This window comes from Ornithorhynchus anatinus, chromosome 14 (genome assembly GCF_004115215.2).
Source record: "Ornithorhynchus anatinus isolate Pmale09 chromosome 14, mOrnAna1.pri.v4, whole genome shotgun sequence".
Lineage (NCBI taxonomy): Eukaryota > Metazoa > Chordata > Mammalia > Monotremata > Ornithorhynchidae > Ornithorhynchus > Ornithorhynchus anatinus.
Window position 1 is genome coordinate 39,118,829 of NC_041741.1, and position 10,514 is coordinate 39,129,342.

Sequence of the window (10,514 nt, forward strand, 5' to 3'; positions counted from 1 at the left end):
TAAAAAAAAAAAAAAGCTTAGCGAAGTAAGGACAACTTCAAAAGAACTCGTGAGGGTGGCTGCAAATTACCACTCCCCTCCCCCCCGCTCCCTCCCCGAAAAAGCCACAATAAAATAATGATAGTTCAAGGTTTTTTGTCTTGCTTAAAAAAATTGAAAAGGAAGAGATTTATCATTATGTTAGAATTAAGAACTCTCCAATGCAGGTGCACTGCTGCCTAATCACAAAAACAACACTACTCAAAGCAAATGGTATGTGTTTAATGGTATTTATTGTGCTCTAACTTAACATGTATGTCACATGTCTATGCATTTAATACCTTCTGTACCAGCCAATACTTAAAAGATAATTTACCTTTGAGACCTAACGTTCACTAACTGGGTTTTACCTTTCCCAGAAAGATTAGACTCGTCCTTCCTCCTAATAGAAGTTGATACGGTAACTGCCCTAAGATTGAAGAATTTAGGATGCCCCCGGTTTCTGGCTTAAACGCTTAATACAGTGCTCTGCACACAGTAAGCGCTCAATAAGTACAACTGATGGATTGTTTCCAGCTTCTACTCACATGGGCTCTCCTCACCTGTTAATGGCACATTTTCTACTCAGTTCTATATCAACGTACAGTTTAATCCGGAAGCCCAGAAAAGCAGCGTGATTTAGTGGAAAGAGCACGGGCTTGGGAGTCAGAGGTCGTGGGTTCTAATCTCGATTCCGCCCCTCATCAGCTGTGTGTCTTTGGGCAAGTCACAACTTCTCTGTGTCTCAGTTACCTCCTGAGTAAAATGGGGATTAAGACTGTGAGCCCCACGCGGGACAAGCTGATTACCCCAGCGCTTAGAACAGTGCTCGGCACATAGTAAGCGCTTAGCAAATATCATTATTATTATGTTTGCGGGGTTTTGGAATCTTTTACCATGCTGGAGAAATACAATCCAAAGTCTCAGATATCCTAGTGTTCGGGGGTTGTAAAATGCTTTCAGTATTCCTTCAGCACCCTAAGTAAAAACCGGATAGAGCTTTTCTTCTTTTAAAGTGATGGGCATTTCTTAACTTAGTATCGTCCTTCATTCATTCCATCGTATTTATTGAGCGCTTACTGGGTGCAAAGCACTGTACTAATCGCTTGGGAGAGTACACTATAACAACAAACGGACCCATTCCTGCCCACAGCGAGTTCTTGCCCAATCTCAATTCTCCCCTATTTGGAAGAACGTGTAAATTACGGTACACAGGTTTGTGAAGGAGGTGGGGGGTGGGGGTGGGAGAATAGAATGATTCATGAACTACACTGTAGTAGAGAGTTCTAGTTTTTCGAACAGTTTTGCCTCCTGAAACCTCGCAAAGTTGATGCAACTCTCTTCAAAGCAGGGGGTTAATCAAAGGGACGCTGGATACTGATGCATCACCTAGGCCTATGCCATTTTCTTGTGGTCTCTTGTCCATTTCCCCCATAAATGAAATTTCTTAATGCCCTAATATACCTCGAAGTGTGGACTTTGATATGATGCCATGAGAAGGAAAGAGAATCAGCTCTTTATCAGTCTTTTCCTTCCTCCCTATACAATATGTAGAGATAATACTCACCGGGCATACTGTTGCATCTTCTAGCCCTCTCTTGGAAGTTCTGCACCTGTATGTCTATGAGTTTCGAGTAGCCTAAAGAATGTTTCATTCTTAAACTTTTGGTTCAATTTTATTTATTGAAACATTTAAAAAAATGCAGGAGCAAGTTAAACCTCTGTAAGCCCGCGTTTAAAAAAGCTTTAAACTACTGTCTCCCTACTTTTAGACTCCTACAAACGAGGACTTGGAAATGAAAATCCACTCCACTGAAATTATTTTTCTGTCCCTTTTATTAATTTACTTTTTGACTGCATATTTGACCGTCCTTCTCTCGTGAATCCCATACCGGGATCGACCATTCAGGATTACGTATTTCCACTAGGCCCTGTCCAGGTTGGACAGAAGCTCTTTAAAAGGCCTTTGATCGGAACTAATTAGAGCCGATGACATTTGAGCAGGGGAAAGCAAACCTTAACCTAAAAGCAAACACCTCGACCGGAGTCAGAAGAGAAGAAATACTTTCTGGGTGCTTCGGGTTCCAGGCCATTTTCGAATCGGGTGAAAAAGAGTAAAACACCGTATAACGTAATCTCCATACTGCAAATCCCGCATCCTGAAGAGCGCTCTATTTATGGTCAGAATTGATTCTGTCACGTCTAAAATTTGATTAGTGGACGCTCTTTCTATGCCACGCCTAATTATAAGTTATGAGTGGCCGTTCTGGTAAATTTTCATTGGCTACCAGAACTATACGTTATGAAATGAAACTACCACGTTAATCATGATAGCATTTAACACGTTCACAATAGGATTGACAAACTCGTAAGAGAAAACGTTTTCTGCAAACCTCCCCTCAACTCTCAGGCAGTTTAGATGTGTTGGGAATTTCCCCTTCCACCTATGGCCTTGCTTTACAGCATATTCTGATCGTCCCCGCTCCGAACGGGAATATCACGGAATTGGCCAGGAAGCTAACTGCCAAATAGCAAGCTGGTGCCGAAACACACGTATGGGAAAAAGCGATCACGACAAAATAGACGGTATACCCCAGAGCCCAGTGAAAGCTCAAGAAAATCCTTCAATTTGTACGACGTAGAGATGTGATGGCGACAGTGTATAGAGTGAAGTGGCTCGACACTAGAGAATGCTAGAGAACCAGCAAGACACTTGGATTTCTAAAGGGACGAGCGAGTGTTTGATGGGAGGGGAGAAGAGGGAAAGTAGGATTCGGAGAAGTACAGATTTTTTTTTCTTCCTTTCTGTAAGGGGTATCGCTGAACACGGCAGAAGAACGAAAACTAGTATTAGCAATTTCTGTTGTCACCTGGGACAAGTGTTTGTTCCGAAATCCCTAGAAGATTCCAGGGAGAGGGATCTATGAGGCGACTGGCAGGTGTCATCTGCTTAAATTTGACAGAGGCTGCTCACAACTTTTTATCCAATTGTTGAAGGGTGGGCGGGGAGTAGGGAGTTAACGGGGGCGGGGGCGGGAGGGCAGGGATGGCAATAAAGAGAGTGGGGAAAGAAAAGCACCTATTCGCCCCAACCTGGGATCTGGTTTATTGCGGGCCCACCCCCAGGCTCTTCGAGAGCAATACGCGCAAACAACGCTATTTTAGACCTTTCGGGGATGGGAAATCCCCGCCCGCCCCCCCCCCCCCCCTCTATCTGTCGTATAGTAATACCGAATTTGATTCACAGCTCGCTGTGGGCTGGCAACGTGTCTACCATCTCTGTTGCATTGTACTCTCCCAAGCGCTTAGTCCACTCTGCACACGGTAAGCGCTCAATAGGTAAGACTGATCGATCGATTGACTGGAGAGTCAACCGGGAGGGAAGAGATTTCCGCGGTCTCTTTCCTTCTAGGAAGGTAATATTTCCTCCCCATCCCTCCTTTAAAATATGAACCGGGGGGGGGGGGCGACGACAAATAGAGAGATGAGGAGATGATCCAGATAACTGAGACACCCGATGCCGTCTCCAGTGTAGACACCGCCCTAGGGCGGTTGGACCGTTGTACCATCCCCTCCCTATCTACTCACTCCCATTGCTCAGTCTCAAACAGCATCTTGGAAGAAGTTGGGGGGTTTTGGGGTGGGGGGAGGTCAGTTTGGGGCGATAAAGACGAGGGTCCAGCGGACCTTGCATTCCTGCTTCGGGTTTCTGCGCCTCGTCCCCCAAACTGGGTCCCGCAGCAGGATTCCGCGGACACCCTGCACAGAGAAGGGGCTCAATAAATACCGTGAGTTGGCTGGGAGGGGGCAGGACCAAGCTTCGGGGGGGCCGAAGGGCGAACCCGGGAAGGCCCCTGAGCCCCGCTCGCCCTCTCCCGGGAAAGACGAGGCTGAAGGCCCGGGCTGTGCGGGCTTGGATCGGCTGCTCCCCACCAGGCTCCGCACCCTCCCCCTGCGCCCGGACAGGAGTCTCCCTAAGGGCGAGAAAAGCGAAGCCCCTCCTCTGCCCCGGACGGCCCACCCGTCCCCCTTCCTTCTGCCTCCGAGGCTAGTCCACCGCCCCTCACCCCGAGCCCAGACCATATCCCCCCGCCCCTTCTCGCCCCCTCCCACGAAGTGGCACGGGGCCGCCGGGACCCCCCACCCGCACCACCGCTCTTCTCCGCTGCAACCCGGAGAGCCTTCCTCACGACAACCCCCCGGTCCCACCCCAAAGCCGCAGTCTGGGGGCCAAGCCGGGGCCCCGGCCAGAGGCAGGGGGTCCGTGCGGACGACTGCTTCACTGCGCCTTTCCTGGGGCAGGGGCAGGGATTGGGGCGGGTGGGCAGGGATTGGGGCGGGTGGGCAGGAGCGGGGCAGGGGCAGGGATCGGGGCTGGGGCAGGAGCAGGGGCTGGGGCAGGAGCAGGGCAGGGGTTGGGGCTGGAGCAGGAGCCGGGGCAGGCCTTGGGGCAGGAGCAGGGCAGGGATTGGAGCTGGGGCATAGGCAGGGGTAGTGGCCGGGGCCCGGGCTGGGGCAGGGGCTGGGGCTGGAGCAGGGGCAGGGGATGGGGCTGGGGCTCCCCCCCAAACCCTCCTACGACGAGCCCCCCTTCCCGCCCCCCGCCCCGCAGGGTCCCGGCCCGCCCCGCCCCGCCCCGCCCGGCCCGGCCGGCGGGCGGGCGGGCGGGCTCCCCGCTTGTTTATTCAGCGGTCCGCGCGGCACGCGCCCGGCGCACGCACTGCAACAACAAACCCGGTGAATGGAGACTTTGCAAGGAGCGGGAGCGACGGGCTGCGGGGGGGGGGGGTGGGGGGGGTGGGGCGGGCGGCAGGAGGAGGAGGAGGAGGAGAAAGGAGGGAGGAGGAGGAGGAGGAGGAGGGGTGCGGGGCGGGGGGGCGGCCGGACCCGGTGGCGGCTGCGGGAGCGGGGGCCGAGGCGGGGCCAGGGCGAGCGCGTGGGGCTGTGTGTCCCATTGAAAAGGCGGCCGCACTCCGGACCGCAGGCACTCAACTTCAAGCCAGGAAACGTGCGAGGCGTAAAGAGGGACCCGGCCGGAGGCGGAGACGGACGGGCGGACAGGAGGAAGGGAGGGCGAAAACAGGACGGACGGGGACAGACGAAGAGGCCGCGAGGTCAAAACAAAAAAAAAAAAAAGAAAAGAAAAAATATCCCCCCCAAACCAACCCGCGAGGAGCCGCGGGCTCAGGGAAGCGAGGGGCGAGCGAGTGCGCTCATCGTCCCCCTTTTTTTTTTCCTTGCCAGAAAGCGCTAGCGGCGGCCTCACACGCGAGCGCCACGCGAGGCTCCCGAAGCCAACCCGCTGAGGGAGGAGGAGGGGGAGGAGGAGGAGGAGTGCTGGTGGGAGGAGGAGGAAGAGGAAAACCATTCGCACCTTATTTCTCCCTCCCAGAGAAACCTCCTTTGCTTTCTATTTTTCCCCCCTCTCCGAGCCCCTCTTTCGGTCTCTCTCTTTCCAGCAGCGTCCCCCCTCTCTCTGTGTCTTCCTCTCCCCTCTGTCTCTCCCCATCCCCCCCGCACCCCCGCCCCCCACCTCCACCTCTCCTGGGCGCTCCCCAGTCGGCGCTGCCAATGGAGAGCTCTGCCAAGATGGAAAGCGGTCCCGCAAGCCAGCCGCCGCCGCCGCCGCCGCCGTTTTTGCAGCCGGCCGCCTGCTTCTTCGCCGCGGCGGCGGCGGCGGCGGCGGCCGCTCAGAGCGTGCAACAGCAGCAGCAGCAGCTGCAACAGCAGCAGCAGCTGCAACAGCAACAGCAGCTGCAACAGCAACAGCAGCAGCAGCAGCAGCAGCAGCAGCCGCCGAGCCCGGCGGGCGGCCAGCCCTCGGGGGGCGGTCACAAGTCAGCGCCCAAGCAGGTCAAACGGCAGCGCTCGTCTTCGCCGGAGCTGATGCGCTGCAAGCGGCGGCTCAACTTCAGCGGCTTCGGCTACAGCCTCCCCCAGCAGCAGCCGGCCGCCGTGGCCCGGCGCAACGAGCGGGAGCGGAACCGCGTCAAGCTGGTCAACCTGGGCTTCGCCACCCTGCGGGAGCACGTCCCCAACGGGGCGGCCAACAAGAAGATGAGCAAAGTGGAGACCCTGCGCTCGGCCGTCGAGTACATCCGCGCCCTGCAGCAGCTGCTGGACGAGCACGACGCCGTCAGCGCCGCCTTCCAGGCCGGGGTGCTCTCCCCCACCATCTCCCCCAACTACTCCAACGACATGAACTCCATGGCCGGCTCCCCCGTCTCCTCCTACTCGTCGGACGAGGGCTCGTACGACCCCCTCAGCCCCGAGGAGCAGGAGCTCTTGGACTTCACCAACTGGTTCTGAGCGCCTGCCGGAGCGGGCCCGCGGGGGCCGAGCGTCCGCCCGGGGTGAGTGAGTGCGGCGGCCGGACGCCCCGGGCCGGGGGGATGGCGAGGGGCGGGGAGGGGGACCGACCGGGTACCAGCGCGAAGGGGAGGGGGCGGCGGAGCGGGGGGCCCCGGCCTCCAACTTGCCTGACTCCTTGCCAGCCGGCAGCCCGGCCTGCGTCTCCGCCGGTGACTCTTCCCCACCCCTTCGCCCGCCCCGCCCCGCCCCTCCCCTCGCCTTCGAGGGGGTCGGCCGGCCCGGGCCTCGGCACTCATCTCTCCCCTCCTTCTTGTCTTCCAGGACCGGCTGGAGAGCGAACGGCAAGAAGGGCTTTATTCCTTTTCGCCCGCCGCGTTGGGAAGGAGGACGGGGAGGAGAAAAGCGGACCGCCAACAACCCAACCAAACGAAAAGGAGAGACGACAACCCCACCGGCGACCACCCGACCGAGCACGGGGAGTTAGCGCGGGCCTCCGGGACCGGCCCGAACCGCCCCCCTCCGACCCGCCGCCGCCCGGCTTTGCACTCCAGGCCGGGTCCGCCTGCGGAATACGGGCCTGACGAAGCCTGCGTGTCCCACCGTGTCCCACCGTGTCCTCCCGCTCAGAACGAGGGCGGCACACGCTGCCCCCCATCCATGCCTGCATGCGCACACAAGCGCACACGCAACGCGCACACACAACGCGAAACAGCGAGGGGCTTCCTCCCTTCCCTCCTCCCTTTCCTCCTCCTCCCCCCCTCCCCCGCCAGTCCTTGCGTCCTTTTACAGATCGGGTCGGGTCCCCCCACCCTTTTCCCCCCCCCCCCGCCCCGTTTCCCCCCACTGCTCTGTGGACACGTTTAGTTTCCTCATCCCGGTTTGCCTGCGATGAAACTCCGCTGTGCTCAAAAGAGTCCTTTGAAATCCTGCCCCGCCCCGGTTCCCCTCGCCCCGCCCCTCCTCCAGCCCCCACGCCTCCCCGGAGAAATCTTTTCTACTGGTTCGTCGTAGAATGCTTCCAATCTTTTGTGAATTTTTTTTATTATAAGAAAATCTATTTGTATCTATCCTAACCGGTTTGGGGATATATTAAGATATTTTTGTATATAAGAGAGAGAAATTTATAGAAGTTTTGTACAGATGGTTTAAAATGTGTATATCTTGATACTTTTAATATGTGATGCTTATTACCTCTGCCTACTTAGACGTGTAGCCAACGTTACCTTACAACTGCCATTTTTTCTGCGTGGTTTGGTAAAGGACTCTCCTTACAGGTGGGATGGGAAGGCCTCCAGATGTACTTTAGCACCAACGTGTCTTACTTTTTAGAAACTTCGTTAATGTATTAATAATGTTATTAAACCCTGTTCGAGGTGAACAAAGTTTATGCAGCTATTGTCCAAACGCAAAATGGCAGCCCATTGTTTCAATAGGCTGCCTTTTGGAAAACTTAGACCACTGCCTTTTTCTTACTGTTTTATTACAAACTTACAAAGACCCTGTATAACCACGTTTTATACAAACTAGTTTCGTAATAAAACTTTTTTTAAAAAAAAAAATGAAAATGACGAGCCGCCTCCCACAGTTATTGGCCGGGGTGGCCACATCCCTCCGGGTTGTCCCGGCCAAATGGAAGGGACAGGGAGAGGGGAGGCTTCGGGGATGACAAAGAAGTGCCAGTGGGGCGGTCAGATCCCTGCGTTGCCTCTGTGATGAATGTACAGGCCAAGATAGATAGGTAGCAATTGTGTTCTCCCCCTTCTGGGCTGCAAATGTGTATACGTACAGCGAGAGAATAGAGGGTGATTAATGGCGTCATTGTCCTTGGGCGAAATCGCTGCACATCGAAGAATTTCTCCAAAGAATAAGTCCGAAAAAGAGGGCGCTCCATCCCACACTTTTCACCGCTCTCCCCGTGACCCTAACTTCTCCCCGAGCCTACAGGAAGGCGCTCTATGAAATATGGGGGAGGGGGAGGGAAGGCGGGGGAAACCCCCAAGCATCGCAATATTCAACTTTTCCTGTTGTGGGTGTAGTTTGTTCCCCCTTTTCTTCACCGCTCCTTTGCCCTGTTAAGTAATAGACGTGCGTTCAATGAATTCCTTGCACAGGGGATGAAATTTTAAGAGAAAAATAAAGAGAAGAAGAAATGTATGGCAGATTAGAGACATTGATCTATCTAAGCCTGTTATTCTATCCAAATAGCGTGATCTGCGTGTAAAAGTACCCAATTACCAAGATTCAAAAAGAAATTGGTGGGTTTTTGGCTAGCCTGCTTGTTGTCAGTTAGCAAGGACGTGACCAGAATCCTACTCCTGTTTTCGCCTGGCTACTTGCTCGCCTCCTGCATTACTTGCAAATTCAGTTTGCGTGCATCAAGCCAAGCGGAAAGCAAAGCGCAAAATGCATCTTACAAAACCCAACAAAGAGCGGAGAGCTAGCATGTCTTACAGAGTTAAAAACCCAGCCTATGTTTGTACATCTATACCATTTATTTGCCCAGAATTTTGAAAAAAAAAAGCGCTAGGATGCACGGAACGCTCCAGAGTTTTCTCTCAGCTTGGTGAATGGTTTCTATAAGGTGAAAAGCTTCAGGGTCCCAGTCCCTTTGAAAATTATTAACATGACTTTTTTTATAAAAAAAAAAAGCAAAAAGCAAACCCCTCATGGTCGTAAATAATCGCACTTTGAGGGACCAGAGAACTGATTTAGCGCACACTTCTGCAAATAATATCCTCGTAATGTGTTCAGCATTTGTGCTTCAGCTTTTTAATTTAGCCCCTTAGCAAGTTTATAGATAAGGTATGCAAAGAAAGTGTAGCGAGTAATTTATGGCTATGAATACAACATCAGGATAATGTTTCATTCTCTACAAAGGCGAAATTTCTCTTCCTTGTGTAGACAGGTGTTCTTTTGCTCACTTCTGAATGGTAAATATCCAGACTCATTAAACTAAAGGCAAAGTTACGCCGTTGTTTGCTACAATGTGGAAGGCAGACTCAGAAATTCACAAAAACACACAATTTTACTGAAGATAGGAAAGGGCAAAGCAGGATTGGGGTAAATCTCATTACATCTGCTCTAATCGCTTAGCAACACAAAGCCCTTTCTTGTGTTAGTAGGGAGAACCATTCACGGCACCCTGACAAGCAGTATTCAGCTAGCATTAGTAAACTCCATAAATCAGGGGCTTCTGTTGGTCTCGGTATAAGTTTTCAAGCTGCACTGGGTTATCAGAGAAATACAAAAATGTACATGCAGGTGAAAACGCTTTTCCTCTGGGTGTAGGTGTAGGTGTGTGTGTGTGTGGTGGGGGACTGGACGGACGGGAGAGACCGTGAGCTATAAAAGGAGCGAATTATCAATATGAAATCTCGGTGGCGTTTTTACTCAGCAGGCCTGCTAGCAGGGGTGTAGAGAGTAAATACGTGCTTCAAGTCTAGCGGGGGGGAGTAGGGAGGGAGAAGGAAAACGCCAAAGAGCCTCCTAGTTGAATCGTAGGACTGAATAACTGGGACCAGTGCTGAAGTTCATTCAGTCGTATTCATTCAGCGCTTACTGTGTGCAGAGCACTGTACTAAGCGCTCAGCACACTGTACTGAAGTAGGCTGGCTCGGTTGAACACCAGTGACATTCCATCTCTTTCCGCCCTCTATCTTTTTATTTTTTCCTTGCGGGGGGGGAGTTGGAAGGTTATTTCAATCTCTATGAAGGATCGAGAAGGACTCTGCCAGGGAAGGGGTGCAGGAGTGGCGGGCATCCAAGAAGGCAAGAGTTGACTTGGGCTTCATGTAGAAAGGGAGGGGGGGCGAAGATCCAGAGGGATTCGGTGGGCGTGCTCATCTGCACAGAAGAATTCTGAGCCCTCCAGTAGGGAATAAAACTTGGACCTCTCCTTTTCTCCTCGTTTACAGGGTGGGAGCTGACCTCTAACTTTCGGACGGGAGAAGTCAAAAGGGCAGAATTCTAGCCTGGATTCCTGTTTTCACCTTGAGGTTTTGCGGTTGGTGGAATAGGCTCCTGGGACCAAGGCGAGGTCACCGCGTAGGTACAGCCCAGTCTTTGCCCCAGACCTCTCTGCTGGTTTAACCACTTGGGACCATAACTGCTGATGCGCTGGGGCCGAGTCCTGCCGAGCCCGAGGCCGGGGGGAACCTGTTGGAAAGGGAATTCGCATGACACCT

At 53.4% G+C, this 10,514-nt stretch overlaps 1 protein-coding gene across 1 annotated transcript; it reads left to right on the forward strand.

Annotated features, from left to right (window-relative positions):
- The first annotated feature begins 5,589 nt into the window (after positions 1 to 5,589).
- ASCL1 (achaete-scute family bHLH transcription factor 1) lies at positions 5,590 to 7,138 on the forward strand. Its single transcript, XM_029079300.1, has 2 exons — positions 5,590 to 6,371; positions 6,652 to 7,138. Exon 1 carries the CDS (start codon positions 5,590 to 5,592, stop codon positions 6,325 to 6,327), a length of 738 nt encoding a protein of 245 aa, XP_028935133.1. The 3' UTR covers positions 6,328 to 6,371; positions 6,652 to 7,138.
- The last annotated feature ends 3,376 nt before the right edge of the window (positions 7,139 to 10,514 follow it).